At 46.3% G+C, this 22,693-nt stretch overlaps 1 protein-coding gene across 1 annotated transcript in view; it reads right to left on the bottom strand.

The window, feature by feature from the left end:
• Positions 1-9,893: 9,893 nt before the first annotated feature.
• LAPTM4B (lysosomal protein transmembrane 4 beta) overlaps positions 9,894-22,693 on the bottom strand; it is an 82,740-nt gene continuing 69,940 nt past the window's right edge. Inside the window, exon 7 of the mRNA XM_066578374.1 lies at positions 9,894-14,061. Within this exon, the coding sequence (XP_066434471.1) occupies positions 13,987-14,061 (75 nt within the window). The 3' untranslated portion in view covers positions 9,894-13,986. The remainder of the gene's footprint in view (positions 14,062-22,693) is intronic.

Here is a 22,693-nt window from a genome sequence, read left to right as displayed (position 1 = left end):
AGTGTATGTGTGTGTCTGTCTCAATTGCCTGCACCTACCTTCCCTTGTCATAGAAACTAGGTGTATGCAAGATTGTGCCTTGTTTTTAGACCGTTTCAATAAACTATACTGTGAAACCGTGCATACTGCTTTGGATAGTGCTGATATAATTTCCAAAGTGGTTATGGGGAGTTTAGTATTCTGATGTACATATATGTGTAGCAGGTGTAGTAGATATAGCTGGGCTATACATACTATATTACACACTGAACCCACATTACACACTGAGCCTACTGAAACCTTAGGGGCCTTCTGAAGAAAGAAGGTAGGGTTGCCACCCTACCGGTAATTCCCCAGCCTGGCCGGTATTTTACCCGCCAGGCCGGTATCATTTTTTTACCGGATATATTACAGGCCGGTATTTTTGAATACCAGCCCCGACCGCCCATCTGACACAGAGGCAGGTATTCTTAGTAGAGATGAGCGAACGTACTCGTCCGAGCTTGATGCTCGTTCGAGTATTAGCGTGTTCGAGATGCTCGTTACTAGAGGCGAGCACCACGTGATGTTCGAGTTACTTTCACTTTCATCTCTGAGACATTAGCGCGCTTTTCTGGCCAATAGAAAGACAGGGAAGGCATTACAACTTCCCCCTGCGACGTTCAAGCCCTATACCACCCCCCTGCAGTGAGTGGCTGGCGAGATCAGGTGTCACCCGAGTATATAAATAGGCCCCTCCCGCGGCTCGCCACAGATGCATTCTGACAGAGATCAGGGAAAGTGCTGCTGATGCCAGAGCTGCTATACGGAGAGCGTTAGGAGTGATTTTAGGCTTCAAGAACCCCAACGGTCCTTCTTAGGGCCACATCTGACCGTGTGCAGTACTCTTGAGGCTGCTTTTTGCAGTGTTGCACCTTTTTTTTGTATATCGGCCGTGCAGAGCATTGCGTCCTCAGTCTGCAGTAATTTTACATAGTATAGGGCCAGTAGTGCTGAGGCAGGGACAGTGAAAAATGTGAAAGACATATACTGTCTATATAGGCAGTGGGCTTTTCCAAAAACATTTGGGACAAAAAAATATATTTGGGCTGCCTGTGAGCGTTCTGACTGTACTGCGTCTCTGCTGGGGGTAGTAGTCCTAATTAATACGCAGCCAGCTAAGTGTTACAGCAGGCTTGCGCAAAATTCTTTCCTGGCTCTGCGTTGCCCGTTACATCATTGCTGTCATCCTGTCCAGAGGGAAACAGTCTGCACTGCAGTAATTTTACATAGTATAGGGCCAGTAGTGCTGAGGCAGGGACAGTGAAAAAGGTGAAAGACATATACTGTCTATATAGGCAGTGGGCTTTTCCAAAAAAATTTGGGACAAAAAAATATATTTGGGCTGCCTGTGACCGTCCTGACTGTACTGCGTCTCTGCTGGGGGTAGTAGTCCTAATTAATACACAGCCAGCTAAGTGTTACAGCAGGCTTGCGCAAAATTCTTTCCTGGCTCTGCGTTGCCCGTTACATCACCGCTGTCATTCTGTCCAGAGGGAAACAGTCTGTAGTAATTTTACATAGTATAGGGCCAGTAGTGCTGAGGCAGGGACAGTGAAAAATGTGAAAGACATATACTGTCTATATAGGCAGTGGGCTTTTCCAAAAGAATTTGGGACAAAAAAATATATTTGGGCTCCCTGTGACTGTCCTGACTGTACTGTGTCTCTGCTGGGGGTAGTAGTCCTAATTAATACGCAGCCAGCTAAGTGTTACAGCGGGCTTGCGCAAAATTCTTTCCTGGCTATGTTGTGCGTTCCGTAAGCGAAGTCAGCCTCCAACCACAGGCCAATAAGCGGCACATTTAATTACAGCGTTCTGTTTCTGCACTACTGGTAATACACCATGCTGAGGGGTAGGAGTAGGCCTAGAGGACGTGGACGCGGGTGAGGACGCAGAGGCCCAAGTCAGGGTGTGGGCACAGGCCGAGCTCCTGATCCAGGTGTATCGCAGCCGACTGCTGCGGAATTAGGAGAGAGGCACGTTTCTGGCGTCTCCACATTTATCTCACAATTAATGGGTCCACGCGGTAGACCTTTATTAGAAAATGAGCAGCGTGAGCAGGTCCTGTTGTGGATGGCAGAAAGTGCATCCAGCAATTTATCGACCACCCAGAGTTCTGCGCTGTCCACTGCTGCAACTCTGAATCCTCTGGCTGCTGCTCCTCCTTCCTCCCAGCCTCCTCACTCCATTACAATGACACATTCTGAGGAGCAGGCAGACTCCCAGGAACTGTTCCCGGGCCCCTGCCCAGAATGGGCAGCAATGGTTCCTCTCCCACAGGAGGAGTTTGTCGTGACCGATGCCCAACCTTTGGAAAGTTCCCGGGGTCCGGGGGATGAGGCTGGGGACTTCCGGCAACTGTCTCAAGAGCTTTCAGTGGGTGAGGAGGACGATGACGATGAGACACAGTTGTCTATCACTCAGGTAGCAGTAATTGGAGTAAGTCCGAGGGAGGAGCGCACAGAGGATTCAGAGGAAGAGCAGCAGGACGATGAGGTGGCTGACCCCACCTGGTTTGCTAAGCCTACTGAGGACAGGTCTTCAGAGGGGGAGGCAAGTGCAGCAGCAGGGCAGGTTGGAAGAGCCAGTGCGGTGGCCAGGGGTAGAGGCTGGGCCAGACCGAATAATCCACCAACTGTTTCCCAAAGCGCCCCCTCGCGCCATGCCACCCTGCAGAGGCCGAGTTGCTCAAAGGTCTGGCAGTTTTTCACTGAGAGTGCAGACGACCAACGAACAGTGGTGTGCAACCTTTGTCGTGCCAAGATCAGCCGGGGAGCCACCACCACCAGCCTCACCACCACCAGCATGCGCAGACATATGATGGCCAAGCACCCCACAAGGTGGGACGAAGGCCGTTCACCGCCTCCGGTTTGCACCACTGCCTCTCCCCCTGTGCCCCAACCTGCCACTGAGATCCAACCCCCATCTCAGGACACAGGCACTACCGTCTACTGCCCTGCACCCACACCCTTACCTCCGCTGTCCTCGGCCCCATCCACCAATGTCTCTCAGCGCACCGTCCAGCCGTCGCTAGCGCAAGTGTTTGAGCGCAAGCGCAAGTACGCCGCCACGCACCCACACGCTCAAGCGTTAAACATGCACATAGCAAAATTGATCAGCCTGGAGATGCTGCCGAATAGGCTTTTGGAAACGGAGGCTTTCAAAAGCATGATGGCGGCGACGGCCCCACGCTACTCGGTTCCCAGTCGCCACTACTTTTCCCGATGTGCCGTCCCAGCCCTGCACGACCACGTCTCCCGCAACATTGTACGCGCCCTCACCAACGCGGTTACTGCCAAGGTCCACTTAACAACGGACACGTGGACAAGCACAGGCGGGCAGGGCCACTATATTTCCCTGACGGCACATTGGGTGAATTTAGTGGAGGCTGGGACAGAGTCAGAGCCTGGGACTGCTCACGTCCTACCCACCCCCAGAATTGCGGGCCCCAGCTCGGTGGTGGTATCTGCGGCGGTGTATGCTTCCTCCACTAAACCACCCTCCTCCTCCTCCTACGCAACCTCTGTCTCGCAATCAAGATGTGTCAGCAGCAGCACGTCGCCAGCAGTCGGTGTCGCGCGGCGTGGCAGCACAGCGGTGGGCAAGCGTCAGCAGGCCGTGCTGAAACTACTCAGCTTAGGAGAGAAGAGGCACATGGCCCACGAACTGCTGCAGGGTCTGACAGAGCAGACCGACCGCTGGCTTGCGCCACTGAGCCTCCAACCGGGCATGGTCGTGTGTGACAACGGCTGTAACCTGGTGGCAGCTCTGCAGCTCGGCAGCCTCACGTATGTGCCATGCCTGGCCCACGTCTTTAATTTGGTGGTTCAGCGCTTTCTGAAAAGCTACCCACGCTTGTCAGACCTGCTCGGAAAGGTGCGCCGGCTCTGCGCACATTTCCGCAAGTCCCACACGGACGCTGCCACCCTGCGCACCCTGCAACATCGGTTTAATCTGCCAGTGCACTGACTGCTGTGCGACGTGCCCACACGGTGGAACTCTACGCTCCACATGTTGGCCAGGCTCTATGAGCAGCGTAGAGCTGTAGTGGAATACCAACTCCAACATGGGCAGCGCAGTGGGAGTCAGCCTCCTCAATTCTTTACAGAAGAGTGGGCCTGGTTGGCAGACATCTGCCAGGTCCTTGGAAACTTTGAGGAGTCTACCCAGATGGTGAGCAGCGATGCTGCAATCATTAATTAGCGTCACCATTCCTCTGCTATGCCTCTTGAGATGTTGCCTGCAAAGCATAAAGGCAGACGCTTTGCGCTCGGAAACGGAGGCGGGGGAAGACAGTATGTCGCTGGATAGTCAGAGCACCCTCCTGTCTATATCTCAGCGCGTTGAGGAGGAGGAGGTGGAGGAGCATGAGTAGGAGGGGGAAGAGACAGCTTGGCCCACTGCTGAGGGTACCCATGCTGCTTGCCTGTCATCCTTTCAGCATGTATGGCCGGAGGAGGAGGAGGAGGAACCTGAAAGTGATCTTCCTAGTGAGGACAGCCATGTGTTGCGTACAGGTACCCTGGCACACATGGCTGACTTCATGTTAGGGTGCCTTTCTCGTGACCCTCGCGTTACACGCATTCTGGCCACTACGGATTACTGGGTGTACACACTGCTCGACCCACGCTATAAAGAGAACCTTTCCACTCTCATACCCGAAAAGGAAAGGGGTTCGAGAGTGATGCTATACCACAGGACCCTGGTGGACAAGCTGATGGTAAAATTCCCATCCGACAGCGCTAGTGGCAGAAGGCGCAGTTCCGAGGGCCAGGTAGCAGGGGAGGCGCGGAGATCAGGCAGCATGTACAGCACAGGAAGGGGAACACTCTCTAAGGCCTTTGACAGCTTTCTGGCTCCCCAGCAAGACTGTGTCACCGCTCCCCAGTCAAGGCTGAGTTGGCGGGAGCACTGTAAAAGGATGGTGAGGGAGTACGTAGCCGATCGCACGACCGTCCTCGGTGACGCCTCTGCCCCCTACAACTACTGGGTGTCGAAGCTGGACACATGGCCTGAACTCGCGCTCTATGCCCTGGAGGTGCTTGCTTGTCCTGTGGCTAGCGTCTTGTTAGAGAGGGTGTTTAGTGCGGCTGGGGGAATCATCACGGATAAGCGTACCCGCCTGTCAACCGACAGTGCCGACAGGCTTACACTCATAAAGATGAACAAAGCCTGGATTTCCCCAGACTTTTCTTCTCCACCAGCGGACAGCAGCGATACCTAAACAATACGTAGGCTGCACCCACGGATGGAAGCATCGTTCTCTATCACCATCAAAAACGGGGACCTTTTAGCTTTATCAATCTGTGTATTCTATTCATCCTCCTCCTCCTGCTCCTCCTCCTGAAACCTGACGTAATCACGCCGAACGGGCAATTTTTCTTAGGCCCACAAGGCTCAGTCATATAACTTTTGTAAACAATGTTTATACGTTTCAATTCTCAATTGAATAAAGTGTTGAAACTTGCACCTGAACCAATTTTTATTTTAACTGGGCTGCCTACAGGCCTAGTTACAAATTAAGCCACATTAACCAAAGCGATTAATGGGTTTCACCTGCCCTCTTGGTTGGGCATGGGCAATTTTTCTGAAGTACATTTGTACTGTTGGTACACCAATTTTTTGGGGCCCTCGCCTACATTGTAATCCTAGTAATTTTTAGCCCACCTGCATTAAAGCTGACGTTACTTCAGCTGTGCTGGGCACTGCAATGGGATATATTTATGTACCGGCGGTGGGTTCCAGGGAGCCACCCATGCTGTGTGTCCACAGGGACTTCACATTAGGGATTTGTACCTGCCAGTGTCTATGTATTAAAAACCAGTCAGACTGGGGCATGCAGTGTGGGCCGAAGACCACCTGCATTTAATCGGACGTTACCTCAGCTGTGATGGGCAATGCAATGGGATATATTTATGTACCGCCGGTGGCTTCCTGGGACCCACCCATGCTGTCGGTCCACACGGAGTTGTAACTGCATGTGTCCACTTCTAAAGAACCCCAGTCTGGTTCCAGGGAGCCACCCATGCTGTGGGTGCACATGGAATTCCCATTGCGGAGTTGTACCTGCCTGTGACTATAAAAAACCGCGGTCTGACTGGGGCATGCAGACACCTTGACAGAATGAATAGTGTGTGGCACATAGGTTCCCCATTGCTATGCCCACGTGTGCAGCTCCAGATGGAGGTGGCACAGGATTGGATTACTCATTGCTTCTGTACAGCATTGTGGGCTATCGCCCCGCCCCTTTTAAAGAGGGTCGCTGCCTAGCCGTGCCAACCCTCTGCAGTATGTGCCTGCGGTTCCTCCTCATGGCAGACGCACTTATAAATAGACATGAGGGTGGTGAGGCATGAGTGCAGCTGAAGGCTGCGCAGGGACAATTTGGTGTGCGCTGTGGACACTGGGTCGTGCAGGAAGGGGGGGGGGGGGTTGGGCAGCATGTAACCCAGGAGAAGTGGCAGAGGAGTGTCATGCAGGCAGTGATTGTGCTTTGTTGGAGGTAGTGTGGTGCTTAGCTAAGGTATGCATTGCTAATGAGGGCTTTTCAGAAGTAAAAATTGTTGGGGGGGGGCACTCTTGCCGCTATTGTGGCTTACTAGTGGGACCTTGGAACTTGAGATGCAGCCCAACATGTAGCCCCTTGCCTGCCCTATCCGTTTCTGTGTCGTTCCCATCACTTTCTTGAATTGCCCAGATTTTCACAAATGGAAACCTTAGCGAGCATCGGCGATATACAAAAATGCTCGGGTCGCCCATTGACTTCAATGGGGTTCGTTACTCGAAACGAACCCTCAAGCATTGCGAAAATTTCATCCCGAGTAACGAGCACCCGAGCATTTTGGTGCTCGCTCATCTTTAATTCTTAGTGATTCCCAACCGGGGTGCCACAGCTCCCGGCTGGTAATCACACTGGGGGGGGGGGGGGGGTGTCTAATACTCACCTACCGCCGGCGTTCCAGTGCGCTTGCGGGTCCCCAGCGCTCCTGCAGGCTGCCACGATGTCCTCTGTGTCAGTAGAGCATTTCTTTCTGGAAGCGTGGATTGAATTCCCCATTTCCAGCAAAGATAATGCTCTGATTCGCTAGCCACGGTGTCAGCCAATTAAAAGCCGGTGCTGGGTTAACCAATTAAAGCCATTCAATGACGACTGAGGGGGTTAATATTATTGTGGTGTTAATATTACTGTGGGGGTCGCTATTTGTACTGGGGTCACTGTGGGGGGGGGGTCACTATTTTTACTGGGGCCACTGTGGGGATCGCCATTTAATCTGGGGCCACTGTGTCAAGTGATGCAGCAGCCAATGAGGCTGCAATCCCTAGAGGCCACTGGGTGCACAGAGGTCAAATAATATGCCGTAATAAGCCACGCCCCAGCCTTGCCCCTTTTTTTTACAATGGCCGGTATTTTTTCGTGACAAAGGTGGCAACCCTAGAAGAAGGCAGCACAATGTCTGTCATTTCTAAATGCATCTTAGTGGTGAGGGGGTCCCATAGACCCTCCTAGATTATGGTGCCTGCAATTGCAACTCCTTTTGCTATGCCACTGCTCAGGGAGGGTGCTGCAACCTGTCTGTACACTTGCACATTGACAAATCCAGTCACTGCCAAAGATTGCATAGGTGCCCCCCTGGGGATGAGGGTCTGGACAATTGGTCAGTTTCCCTCTCTCTAACACCAACTCTGCTACTTACTGTGGTACCATGATTAAAAACAACTTTAGAATGTCTCCCTTTGCATTTCAATTACTTATTACAGCAACTTCATCAGGGGATCTGTCCCAATGGGATCCAGTAATCCGCTGATGTATGACCAGCAAGCTCAGGGCACATAAGACAGCACATTTATAGTGTTCATACCGAAGTGTCTTGCATGCATTATAGCCTCACAGCTTCGTGTTCCTACAGCACAACCCTTATCTTCTAAATCTCTTATAGTTACAGGAACCCCTGCAATTAATAGTTATGAAGGGGTGAAGTTTCCTTAGGACATGCATGCCTCTTGCAGTGGCAGCTACAGGAGAAATTTAGTATTGCATGCACATGACTAGGTTGGTTTGTTACCGTAGATCATGAGCCACTCTTGGCTATGGATCATAGAAAGGAGTCCTGAGTGGGGGCTATATGGACAAAGGTTGTCTTGATGAGGCAACCCCTTTAAGTTAGCTAGGACACCATTCATTATGAAAAGTGGGAAATGTTGCCTTCTGCATGTGTGGGAGTTACATGGTAGAAAATGAAAAAGTCTTTGGAGAACAATAAGCACAGTTAAAAGTGTGAATAGATCCATTGAGATGTGCACCGAGCGCATCTTCTTTATCATTACTATGGAAAATATTCTCTTACATAGAGCTGTTTTCCTCGTCTCACAGTGCATAGAGAGTTCATAACGAGATCTGTGAATTCGTCTTTCTACTGAAAAACACTGGTTAATATTTAGGCTCTGAGGGTATGCTTACGTGACTGGATCTGAACTAGAAATGCTTCCACTGCAGGCGCTGTCATATATGTATATTAGCATGTGCTTTCTGCTTCTTAAAGAAAAATAAGACTAGACAAATAGAACAAATACCAGAGTTCAAGTTATTACTGTATTTACTCAAAGCACAACAGGATCCAACATTCACACTACCTATATGGGAAAGTAACTGCCCCCTTAAAGGGTATTTTTGATTGGCAGTCTTACGGGGTGGCTGACGACAAGGGCAAAGTTCCACTCCGCAATGGATGCAATTGAATAGTATGTTACTATGGGCACAAGCTAATAGAACTGCGAACGTCCGATTGAATAACACAGTAGATCCATGTCCCTGACTAGCAGGCCTGCTTGCTATCTAACACCAAATGTTCATGTGTGCACCCTTGGTTTTAATAGAGGTCCATTCTTACAATCTCTGGCATCCTCTGTTCTGTTGTTGGGGTGATGTGGCCTCCGAAGTCCGTAGGTGGTCTCCAGTCCAGGTCACTGTTAAATGACATATCCTCCTCCGTGATAGTTTCAGATGTGATCCCTCTTACTGTAAACTTTGGGACTCTGCAACACGAACGTCTGCAGCAGAGTTCTCTCTCCGTAGTCCTTCCTGACACAGGGTTAGTGAAGGCGCAGTATACAGCCCCCTCAGTCATTCAACTGCCTCTCCACTCAGAAAGTCACACCAAAATCCTCAGCTGCACTCCACTCCTTGCCCTCGCACAGCCATCCTTCTCTCCTTCGCCTACCGGAACTTGCATCAATTCCGGGGGTGAAGTCTCAATGTTGCCAAAGCATTTACTAGTGTGAATATTCGTTTGCACGAGCACATGAATTTTCAGAAATGCTTTTGAATTTGCGTGGCTCCCCTTTACAGGACTGTTGGACAGTATTAGTAAATCTACCCCATTGTCTTCTAAGGTGCCAACTTGCATGATCTTGTGAACCAATATTAAACTGCACCTACAGGTATTTCTCCCAACTCTGGCATAAACATTCATACTTGTCTATATCAAGGCGGAGAGGGGAATGCCCTCTGGCATTAGCTCATCTCCAACATGAAGAGATGTACTTGGGATGTACTTTTAGTACATCCCAATACAATTGTTGGTTAATTCGGCCCAAATTGTATGATCCCTAAAATAAGAGGAATGGGGCAAATGGTTTTGCTAAATTATGGACTTACAGGTGAGGTGAGTCCTCTTGGCTTGTAACCCCATTGGCCTGGCTGCTTCAGTTATGATGACTGGCATACATATTGGAACAAAGGTAATCATTAGCAGTGATAACCGGGCCGATCTACTCAATATTACTTCATATCTATTTCAGACGGATCTTCTTTAGGTGGAAATAAAGGAGGAATAAAAAAGTCCCATCAATGAAAAGTAATATAAATCTGCCTTTTATTTCATACATCTATTAGAATAAAGGGAAATGTTAGTACAATCTTCTGCAGTTATAACGAGGGAGAAAAACAGGAGATACATACCAATAAAAACCAAACACTGCAGAAAATGATACACGTAGCTGGACAGATGGTGGCATCTATCTAGTAAAATGCTTTACAACTTCCTATATCGTTGTACATTATGGCCTCAATCTACAGAATTCAGTATGACTCATGTGTGAGCCTCAAAGTGTCACCATAACTTCCAGTACTGTTTCAATGCAAAAAACCTTCAACTCATAAAGATAATATTGTAGCTAATATTACCACAAATATTCCAACAATCTGGTACAATGGGGCTGTATTACCGAAATGGCTTGACCGCTAGTGGTTGCTCCGGGGCACCAGTGACTTGGGGCTCTTTTGTGTTGTTCCGTTTATTGCTGGATCATGTCAAACGGTAAGCACGGCCAATGATGAACTATAATTCATTTGCTTATTGTTTGTCGTTAATTTTAGCCAGGCATTGAAATCAAACGACGATTGGCCTGTATAAAAAGGTAGTTGTTCATCTATGAATGGCTGCCTGTTTGAATGGAGGCGGGCGGATGGGAAGATCTCCGGTGCGCTCCACCTCCATTCATTGAGCGATTATCGCGACTATGTGAAAGCATGGGAGAGATAATCTTTGGGACGACTCGGGAACTTAGATGCTCAACAGTCATCATGTGTAAACCACTCTTAGCAGAGGAGATGCTATATTTTAACCACAGCCGGTCTTGTAGACTCATGCAAGATCCTCTTCTGTATCTTTAGACTACATGGAGCATTAGAAGGAGATGTGTCAGCAAATGGTGGCTGACGAGTTTTCCAACCAAGTTACCACTGCAGGTTAATTTCTGGAACATTGGCTGATTTCCCTAAAAATCCAACATAGGGACTATTCTTGCACACAGCTTTGTGGTCAAGACTTCTAGACCAGCAGGATGTGAATTACAGTATTTTTTTTCTCTCCTTTACTTAAATAATGTATAAATAATAAATAAATATAGTACAATAAGTAAAATATTTGAAAATGAACAAAACAAATACAGTGACAGTGGTAGTGCTGTATATTAGTAAGTAAGTGGTTAAGAAATATTATACAGGGTCAGACAGGCCCTCCTGAGTACTAGAATATGTTCCAATGGGCCTAGACTCTGAATCAATAATGGGCTCCTAATTCAACAGAGACCCAAAGGTTCAGTAAAAGACCCTGTTTAAAGTTATAAACTAACAACCCCATGTGAACCAGTATAGTTGCATGAGAGATCCTCTAGAAGTGCCAATCAACAATTACTAATTGGCAAAAACTGCCGTCGAAGGAACCTGGCACAGATGGGTCACAATGTCTGTGGGAGCTGTAATTGGTTTTCAAGGAACAGAAGTAACTAAAAACCAGATAAGAACCTAAAGGGGTTGTCTGAGATGTTAAAACCCTATTCTCCTTGCATTAACATAACTCACCTTTCTCAGCCCCCTGCTGTATCCTGCCCCTTCCCTCTGATGTTTGTAGGCTCCCCCAAGGATGTCACAGGCTGCTGCAGCCAATGACAGAGCTCAACGATTGGTCATTGGCTGCAGCAGCCTGTGACATCCCATAAATAGGCGGGACTGCAGCCTGTAAACATAGAACAAGAGTGGAGGACCAAGCAGTGTTGCAGGACACAACAAGGAGTGGGAATAGGTGAGTATATGCCAGTTAGGTAGGTTATTGCATGGCGAATAGGGGTTTAACATGAAATAACGAATCAGACAAACCCTTTAAAGGGCTTACCTGGTTGTTGAATAATTTTTTTTAAGTATAGCTTCAAATCTGTTAAAATAACAGAAGCAGGGGTACTTACCTGTCCTCTGTCCTGGAGATCCAGTGCTGCTTCCCCGCAGTCCTTTCGGTTTTTGTCACGGAATGGATCCTACCTGACTGCTACAGTCGATCAGAGGCCACAGTGGTCAGATACCGCTCTATTGGCATCATGACTTACAGCATTTGAGCAGTGATGCCAGGAGAATGGCACCTGACCACTACGGCCTCTATTTGCCTACAGTGATCAGGGGGTATTCGTTTCACAACAATGATCGGATAGACCGTGGGGCTGCAGCACTGCATCTCTGCGGCAGAGGAAAGGTAAGTATCCCTGCTTTTGTTATTTTAACAGATTTGAGACTATATTTCAAAAAGTCATTTGGGCAACCCCTTCAAAGGGATTGTATACTTAACACTATTAGGTCATATGGATGTCATAGAAAGGTTCTTGCTCTGGGGGACTCTAAAGACATGACTGGTAATATTGCATTTCCTCTCTAGTACTCCAGGACCCCTGCAACCAACTCATTGTCACTTTGGATGGACAACCCCTTTATACCAAAGACAGACATTCCCCAAGAAAGCTGCAAGTTGGCTGATTCTATACCTGTGCGTAGCCTCCACTTTAGGCTTCATTCACACGAGCGTATAAACGGCAATGTTTTTACGTCCGACTGATCTACGCGACCACCTGAGGCATTGGTTTCCAATGCATTCGTTTACACGGGCGAATATACGACGCGTAAATATGTCGGACCGTCAAAAATGGAACATACGGGACCAAAATACGGCCGGCGTATATACGGGGTCTAAAAAGATAGTTCTGTTACTATCTTTTGCCCGATATATGGTGGCGGTTCCCATAGACTCCTATAGGAGCTGGAAAAAAAAGGGAGGGGAGGCATTTTAGCAGCATCCAACGCTGCAAAAAGATTTACCGGTGCCTATATATAGGCACTGGAAGGGTGCACAGGGTTTTTGCAGAGTGATGGTTTTCCGGGTGCGACGTATTTTTTTCGCCAAAAATGTTGCCCCCTGTCATGGGAATGGGCGAGAAAATGCTGTCCGTTATTGTGGAAAAACGGCTGTTCATGCAATTTTATGGCGCGGCCAAGAGTACGCAAAAACGCATACGCTCGTGTGAAAGAGCCCTTATGGCCAGGATACGCCTTTATGAATGTTGATGTATTTGGGCTCTAGCTGCCTATCTATCTATCTATCTATCTATCTATCTATCTATCTATCTATCTATCTATCTATCTATCTATCTATCATCTTAATTAGTGGTTTTCCCTTTCAAACCTAATTACATGGATGATTCGTCCTATAGACATGTATTTTTGTGAATCATCTTTTATGTCTATACGCTGTAAAAAACAATTTTAGAAACAATTTTATCAACACTTTCTCACTATAATGTAAACAGCATATGAACGGCCATGCAAAATCTGATTTTCCTTTAAATTGAACATGCAGGTTTCACTAATAGCTTAAAGTGGTTTTCTGGGTTTTCCGTAAGTAAGGCGAATTCATTGTATAATAAAGTACATTAGCACGATGCAGACCTTTCCGTTATACAACAAATTAGCTTTATTTGCCAAAAAACTGGAAACCGCCTTTAAATATGGCAGTCATATGTAGATAATGTTCCTACTTTATCTCACAAGATAGAACTCGTCATTTTTGTACAATAGAAAGCTCTACATTACATCATGCACCCTGATTATGATTACTATTCTCTTGTATTAAACTATGTCATGTTCTAGCTCTATGCTATCTAGATGTTGCTAACTAGAACATGTGAATAGACAAAAATACAGTGGATGTAGAACAGTGTGTTGGATCCTATATACAATATCAACATTGATTCCATATGTCATTCCTCTATTAAAAAGCAAATGAGACCAGTAAGTGCTGATTTGGGCATAACCGGTAGGTAAGGATACAGAGGCTACAGTATACAGATTGCACAAATACACACGTCTCAAGAGGTTTCACAGTACAAAGCCAAGGTAAAATACTGGGTGAGATGTACTGGGCTCCTCTCTTACAAGTTGACCCAGTTCTTAAGACCTGGTTGTCTTGCTTATGAGTGGCGCCTAGTACAGCTACCTTATATTATGCTAACTGACAATATATTTGGTAGTGCTGCTGTTCAGTAGGGTATATCCTGTGAATGAAATGTACTATTGCCCCAGTGCCTCGGCCATGTAGTAAGCTGCTGCGTGAAGATTCATTCTGACGCTGGACGCCGTGTCTATCATCAGGCGGAAACATAAGGTGGAGGAGGTTCTTTAGCTGCTCCGGCCACGTTGTCATCATAGTGAGGTAGGAGAACCTGAACAAAAAAGAAAAAGGGTCTGGTTAAAAAAAAAGGGAAGATGCTGAAAGTCTTATTTGAGGATCGGCATATTGCCGAATGTCCTTCCTCAAGTTGAGATAGACTTGTTGCTACATCCAAATATACAAAGAGTAACAGTCGAGCAGTAGAAGAAGAAAATGTGTAGCTTTATTAGGTTATAAGGCAAATTAAACCATCTCCATGAAAACACTGGTTACTCATATTGAACTTAATCATAGTACTAAAAGTTGCACCCAGTTCCTGGCTGCAATCTTAGAATCATATTGTAGACTGGTAGAGTTGGAAGGGACCTCCAGAGTCATCTAGTCCAACCCCCTGCTCAGCGAAGGATCACTAAATCATCCTAGACAGATACTTGTCCAGTCTTTGTTTGAACACTTCCATTGAAGGAGAACTCACCACCTCCTGTGATAACCTGTTCCACTCATTCATCACCCTCACTGTCAGAAAGTTTTTCTCTAATATCTAATCTGTGTCTCCTCCCTTTCAGGTTCATCCCATTGCTTCTAGTCTTTCCTTGTACAGATGAGAATAGGGCTGATCCCTCTGCACTGTGACAGCCCTTCAGATATTTGTAGACAGCTATTAAGTCTTCTCTCAGCCTTCTTTTTTGCAAGCTAAACATTCCCAGATCCTTTAACCGTTCCTCAAAGGACATGATTTGCAGACCGCTCACCATCTTGGTAACTCTTCTCTGAACTTGCTCCAGTTTGTCTATGTCTTTTTTAAAGTGGGGTGCCCAGAACTGGACACAGTATTCCAGATGAGGTCTGACTAAGGAAGAGTAGAGGGGGATAATGACCTCACGTGATCTAGACTCTATGCTTCTCTTAATAGATCCCAGAATTGTGTTTGCCTTTTTAGCTGCTGCATCACATCATTGACTCATGTTCAGTCTGTGATCTATTAGTATACCCAAGTATTTTTCCCATGTGCTTCAATCCTTCATTTATTTTAAGACCTCACTCCCGATATGCAGTTTGCAACCTGCTCCTAGTTTCAGATTTTTCTCATGTGACGAGCATGTCCTTACTAGTAATATTTTGGGATGTTTGGTCTGTGTGTGCAGGATGCTGCTGTCTTCACTAGTACTCTTGTATCAGAACTGCTTTGTTCCTGGAATGATTTACCTTTCTAAAGCCCATCAGGGGTCTGCCTTAGGGCTTCTTCAGGCGAGTGTATTGCAAAACATGCTCGCTCCTGCTCAACTTTTTTGCACAGTGAATAAAGGTACTTTGCCTACGTGCCTGCGCACAATAATGTCTGTATTTGCACAGGCACCAGTATTTCACATGGGCGGGGGAATAACCCCTACCTTGATTTAAATGGCTATTAAACCAAAGGAGATGCCAGTGTGCATGGGTTTGAGCAGTTTATTGTGCATACCGGTGTGTATATACATGTACATTTTGGCACCTCCCATAGACCTCTACAGGGCTCTTTGGTGCGCAAATGCGCATAAAATAGACCTTGTTCAGGAAATGAGAATGAACCCATTGAAATCAGTAGGTTCTATTCTCCATGTATTGCGCATGTGATTTTTTTTTTTGCGTGCAAAAACGTGCGCAAATACGGTCATGTGAAGAAGCCCTGAGGCTATATCTACATGGGAAAAGTCAGACCTATGACTTAATCAGATTAAAAAAGCACCACTTGCATTGCTGTACATGTGTGCTTCCAATAGTCAAATCACATAGCAGGGAAGTGCAATGTGATTTTTTTATGCGCATACAAAAGGCACTTATGAGAACGAAACCATTAAAATCAATGGGTTCTATTATCTGTGTTCCGAGCATGCAGATTTTGATTGTGTGCAAACACGGCCGTGTAAAGGAGCTCTGAGGCTGGGTTCACACGGGCCGGAAATGCCACGGAATTTCCGTGCGGAAAGTCTGCCTGCAATCTTAAGCCTGAGACTAAACAGCAAAGTGGACAAAATTTGCAAAAATCTCGTCCACACTCTGCGGACAGTCCGCTGCGTCCAAGCCACGCTGAGACTGACATACCGCGTGGAATTCAAAGCTGTGGCATGCCAATTGTATTGATGTTTCCACTGCGGACTCTCTTTTTTTTATCGGCGAGATGGCCACAGCGGAATAACCCGCTTTCAAAACCCATGTCAAATGTCTCTGGACTTCAGCTGTGGGATTCTCAAGAAATTTCTGTGCGATCCCGCTGCAGACATTCCGCGGGATTTTGGCCCTGTGTGAACCCAGCCTTACTGAGAGAAAAGAGGTGTAGAGGATAGAGAGCTGATACAGCAGGGAGTAGTGTGCTGTCAGATCTATGTTTGAAGTAACAGGACAACCAGCCATGTGAAGGAGTTACACAGACTCTACAGCAGTAAAATGGTTGGAAATGTTTAATGAAGACTAGTTAGAAAGTTGCTTAATTTTGGTTTTAGCAATCAAATGAACGAAAGCTATTATAAGTCTGACTATACAGAACATGCTTTCTGGAGATAGGAGTATCTTAATTTCTTAAAACATTTATTATATAGCTTAAGAGAGTAAAACCAATCCTTTCATTTTTTTATTGCTGACATCTGCAACTGTATAGACATGCAGTCGTTTGTAGCTCAGCCATCTGTTTGGTGGACCATTGGAAATGTACTGGAGGAGAGGAGAACAGTCTAAACAGTATGTTTTAGGAAATGATATAATCACCAGCAGCCAGCCAAAATTAGAATAGAAGAGACATTTCTGTTGCTCGTTGTACTTATTGCATAGAGGATTCTCCAAGCTAAATACAATTGCATCCAACTCTTAACTGTAAGGAGTTTCTGAATCAAAAATGCTTTTTGTGTACTACTAAAATGCAATTCTACCCCTGATCTGGGGCCACAGAGGATTCGCATATCTCCCAAGTTATAAAACACTTTTTCAGGAAAAGTTGTAACTTGAAACTGCTGGGCCCAGGGCAAAATCTGTAACAGAGCCCCCAACTATAAGGCTATGTCCACTCAGGGCAGAATTTGCTGTGGAATGTTTGCAGTCGATCCACCATGCAAAATCCGTACCATTGGTATGAATTTGCACTGTTTATGCCAATGATCTTTTTTTTTGCAGAATTTACTCCCGCATTTGAAGAGGTGGAATTCGCACTAATCGACATGCTGAGGATTTACATTCTGCACTGCATATCCATTTCAGTAATACATTTTTCTGCAGCGTGTGAACGAGATTTTTAAAATTTTGTTCACTTTGCTGTAGATTTTCCTTGCAGGGGGTCCACAAGAAAACCACGCAGAAAATCCACCCAGTGTGAAAATGGTCTAATGCTTCATTCATAGTACTGATATCACTCTATGGGGAAGAGAGACGTTATGGACCCCCTAAGTCTCCAGGGCTGGGTGCAACTGTAGGCTCAACTCTTTTTTGACCCACATATAAATGGAAACCCTGAACTGAGCCCTAACACAGTAGGCGTGAATTGTATGTACTGTTAGGAGATGTTATGTGACATTGTCATGTACCTATTATTTGGGACTGTGGAGGGACTTATTGCAGTCTGCTGCCTGGTGGGGGCCCTTTGCTCTTGCTCAAACTTGCTCAGATGGACTGCTGTTGGAGATCTCGCCACCACAGTCTCCACAGTGCAGATTCATTCTCCATGCCTGGACTTTCTCCTCCTGAGTCCTAGCCAGCCTTCGTTACATCTGGATACTGGACGTCAGCCAGAAGCTTGCAACAATAGGCTGCAGATGAAGAGAATGGCCCACCAGCAGCATTCAGACAACCAACTGGAGTTGAGAAGATGGCGCATCATCATTACATCAGGCGGGACCCACTGCTGCATATGGAGCCAGGCAACTCACAGCAAGTTATAAGATGTTAGGACTGACTGAGTGAATCTGACATCCTGCCACTTTTCTTTCCATTAGGAGCTGTCGGCAACTGGGGAGGGGGTTGGGAGTGACACCCATATGGCCTCACAATCTATCAGCCGGTAGCTGTTTTCGCCATGTGGGGAGTAGGAGCCACTGGCTCCTGTCAGCTGTGACTGTTGGTATGAAATGTTTAGGCGCCTGCCGGGGCCCTCCGGGGAATTCACTGGCTCCCAGGTGGGCCAGTCTGAGCCTGCTGGGGGTTATAACTACATCATGAAAGAAAAAATAATTATAGGAGTGGCGCTTTAAGCATCGCGCCTCCTAAGGTTTATTTGAGTTTATTGTTGTGTTTGTCTTTTTTGGGTAGCTTCACATGGGTGGAATTATTCTTCAAGAACGTCGGGAATTTGTGTTCTTGTGAAAAATTCAGCCCAAAAACCTGCAGAATTGTTGTGGAATAATTCCTCCCAAGTGCAATCACCCTAACTGCACAATCTTGAGTGGGGCCCCGTTAAAAGAGTCAAGAACCACACCCGGAATGGACCCTCCTACACACTGTTTGCTGAGGAGTTCTGTAAATAGATACATTATATCATTAGTGTCCCTCTTTGGCATCTACACTGTAGCTAGATACACAGTATTTTATTGCATTCTCTCCGGAGAGTTTCTTGTGTTGCAGAAGGCAGACATTGCCTAACTAATGTGGAAACTTCAACAGAGAACACAGCTGCAGCTTCCAAACACCATTACTAGTGCTGAGATCTTCCTAGAAATGTGACCGCATTATCAATCTCTATGTCTGGGATGCAGCAGGTTCATTCAATATGAGTTTGTAATGCACCAGGGGAGTTCATGTCAGACCTGGGAGGGACCTCATTTGTATTACAGTATATTAGGTTTTATTAGGTTTTGAGCAAAGTCCTCTGAAATACTGTCTCATTTATAGCAAAATTCTGGAGTAAATTCATCCACTGAGACAAGTTCTGGCTCTTAGCTGTCTTTTATGACCAATGCCTGGAGAAAGCCAACTTGAAGTGTTATCTTAAGTATATTACTCCATATTTTTTTAAAAGCTGTCATGATATCTCTGGTACTAAAGGAAATTCTTAAACAGGTTTTCAATGGACAATTCTATTTTGTTAAAAGGGTCCCATGACTGTAAGCAGATCATACAGTGTTCTGTCACTGGGACCTCCAACAAGCAGCTGTAAGGTTATAGTCACATCGGTGTTGGAGCCTCCAATGCAGAATAGCACAGCGTACTGGTCTGTTTTGTCCAGTAAAATGTTTGAGGGCACGATAGAAACCCAACGGGCCCCATTGCAGTTAATGGAGTCCTTTGGTGACATTTGCACTGGATCTGGCTTTGATATAGGAGCCGTACAACAAAAAGAACTAAACAATGATAATAAGGAGCGCTGGTGTGAATCCAAACTAATCTTTAAGCATAACCTAGTATTAAGTTGTCAATTAACCTACAGCTCCACCACAGGGAAATGAAGCATTACCCAGTTCCCATTAAAACCAATGGGCTGTTCCTGTAGTGCATGAACGTGAAAGGTCCTCCAGGCCCAAAGATCCCCTCTCTAGCTGCTCTCTGCTCCAGTGAATATATGAGGGTCCTAATGAGGGACCGCTTCTGTTAAATCAGTGTTCTTTCGGTTTCAAGAAAATATTGCTTATGTACACAAGCAATAGCGCAGCGTTTTTTTTCAACGGGACTTTCTAATGTTAAAATCACATCGCACAAAAATTGCAAGTTTGTGCTTTTGCGATTTTTGTGTGATGCAATTTTAACATTAGAAAGTCCCATTAAAAAAATGCAGCGATATTGCAGTGTTAAAAAATACGCTAGTGGGTAAAAGCCATTAGGCTGAAAAAAAAGATATGTCCATCTACTTCAGCCTAACATCTTCAATGTAGCTCAGTGGTGAGCACTTTTGCCTTGTAATGCTGGGGTCTTAAGCTCAAATGTCATTAAAGGGCATCAACTTTAAAAACCTTCATAAAGTGATTCCCATTCGTCAAACTTGAAACTACAAGTCCCACGCTGCAAGTGCTAACAACCAAGCCTCCATGCATGTGCTTTCATTGGCAGAGAAATAGAAGAGCAAGAAAAATAAAACACGAAGAGAACATAAGAAGATAATTCAGACAATGACCCTTAGGCTGAATTGGATTCCAACTCGGAAATCTCACAGCGGAATCAGACCCTGTGCGCCAGCATTGACCCTAGCGTACCTGTCTTGAAGTCTTCTTTCTGCTCTGCGGATGTGCCATCTGGCGCGCCGCCGCACATACGCAGTGCAGACAGTGGCGCCAGTGATAACGCAGATCTGCTGCGACTCGCCACGGGACAGACGGCTTTCATTGACTGCAATAAAAGCTATCCCTGCAAGGCTCGCACTAGAATAGGACATGCTGTGATTGGCCCCCACAAGCAGAAAATTGCAGTTGATTTCTGCTGGTGGGCATGGAAAAGTGTTTTCCATAGCATGTCCTATGGGGCGGTTTGGGGCTGCGGGATCCGGAACTCTTGCTCCGGATCCCACAGTGCAAATATGGCCATGGGCATTGGACCTTAAACACACTCGAACCTGCAAATCCACCATTGCAAGGCAGCAGTACTGTAGACTGAGCCATCATGCTCAAGAAGAAAGAGAAGAAGAAACACAGCAAGAACATACAGATGTTGCCCATAGTCAGATGTGAACCTAAAATCTTAGTGTAAAAGGTATGATGGCTCAGGTGCTGGAAGTTGTTGGTTCAAATCTGACCAAGGGTAATTTCTGCATTGGCTTTTTATGTTTTCTTTGTCTTAATTCTTCTTGTTCTTACATATCTCTGCCAAGAAAAGAACAAGTATGGTGGCTCAGTTGTTACCATGTAGTACCCCAGAGTTCGGGTCCCACAGCACTGTCATAGCTGCCTCATGTAGAATGTCTATGTGAATATGTGTGTGCCTGTGTATTAGTGTTTTGTTATGTGTATTGGCCTTGTTTGGGTCCCTAAGTGTTAATGTTTGGTGTTGCAGAATGCACCCTAACCCACTCTGTTACCTGTCAGTCACCCCTAGCTAGGACTGGGATTGGGTGGAAGTTTCCCTCTTAGCCCAGGATTGGTTAGTGGGGAGAGTATAAAAGGTCAGAGCTTGGGTGGAGTCACGGTCAGAGTCAGTCAATCAGTCTGAGAGAGAGAAAGTTGGAGTCTAGCCCAGTCTAGAAAGGGGGTAAGTGAGTGTGGTCTAGGCTAGTCTGGGAGCCCAGGCCTGGAGAGTACACAGTCTAAGCCTGCGGGCCAGCCACAGAAAAAGTCTAGCCATGGAGCCAGCAGGAGGAGAAAACAGCAGGATAGAGGGGAGTCTTCGTCTTGTCTTCTTCAGCCTTGCCCTGAGAACTCATTTGCCAGGGAAGGTCTGCTTGTCAGCGAGAAGGAAATCAGCCACTGCAATCGTGAATTTCACCTGTCCCTCCATAGTCGGAAGTCAGAGTGTCTACAGGAGAGCCTGCACTGTTTTCCTCCATTCCTCCACGAATAACCCCCTACCTCATCTCTACTTAACCTGACCTGTCCATCTCACTCCTACAGTAAGGGATTAAGAGACTACATGTATGTTGCTCTTTATGTCTACCAAGTTGTTATGGAAGTTATTGCCTGTTGCAAAGAAAGTGTGAATATTGTCCCAAGTCTGCAAGAATTCAGTAAACTGCGTGCCTTCGGTTTAACTGCAACCTATTTGGACTTGTCTCTTTATTTCATTATTCTAACTCTTACAAAGGCACTGGCGTCACATCAGACAGTACATGAACTAATTGTCATTGCCACAAACTCCATTGCAATCCACCTGCTGCACGAGCCAAGAATACAGGCAGAGTAGCCACCACTGTGACACAGTTAGAATTGGCGCAACCACTTGGGCTACCCATCAGTCAACTTCGGCTCGCTGCCTTCCAGCACCGGAATTGCATGTTTAAGTCTGACCAAGAGTGATAGCTGGATGGAGTTTTTCAAAGTTGATGTTGCCCTTGATGAGATTTGGACCTAACACCAGACTATTGTAAGCAACTGTGCTAACCACTGAGCCACATTCACTGAAGAGCCGTAACCACTGAAAAGCAGATTGTCTTCAGGTTTCATCCGCCTCCCATCAAGTACAATGCATTAAACAAAGGATCCATCTGTATTCTGTTTCCAAAGCTGGAAATAAAAGCTCAGCAGTCTGCACTTTTGATCCAGTGTAAGAGACGGAAATTATAAAAATGAATTGAAACTGAAGACTTTCCGCTTCAATGCTTTTCTATGGGCTTTTAACAGTTAACAAATGAAGAACTGAAAGACTTGTTCTAATTCTCTATTTAAAAAAACGGGTTCATCTGATTTTATGTACATGTAAGAGACACATACTTCATGTCACCTGCTGTATGGAACTTTTTGATTAAAGGGAACCTCTTTTCTACCCTTTGAACTATCTTCAGTGTGCCAAGAGGGCACAAGCGTGATCGTTGGCTCCTAATCAACGTTGGCAACAAAGCTGTACCGCTTCCGCAAACTCCACCCATAGGGCAACTATATCTCTGTATCCACACTGGATTGGAGATACTCCACACACAACTCTCTTCCACAACACTTGGCTTGCTCTGCCCACCTTTCTGTTTCCGGTCGGTGATTTCCCGCTCAGAGCCAGCTACAACTTATGTCTCCCACCTCTTAAACAGACAGGCTTCATTACACATAGACGCATCCAAAACATTAACCCTTTCCAATCCACTGTCTGACGTC

Source organism: Eleutherodactylus coqui, chromosome 9, assembly GCF_035609145.1.
Source record: "Eleutherodactylus coqui strain aEleCoq1 chromosome 9, aEleCoq1.hap1, whole genome shotgun sequence".
Lineage (NCBI taxonomy): Eukaryota > Metazoa > Chordata > Amphibia > Anura > Eleutherodactylidae > Eleutherodactylus > Eleutherodactylus coqui.
The sequence above is the reverse complement of the archived record's forward strand: the minus strand, read 5'-3'. Positions and strand labels throughout refer to the sequence as shown.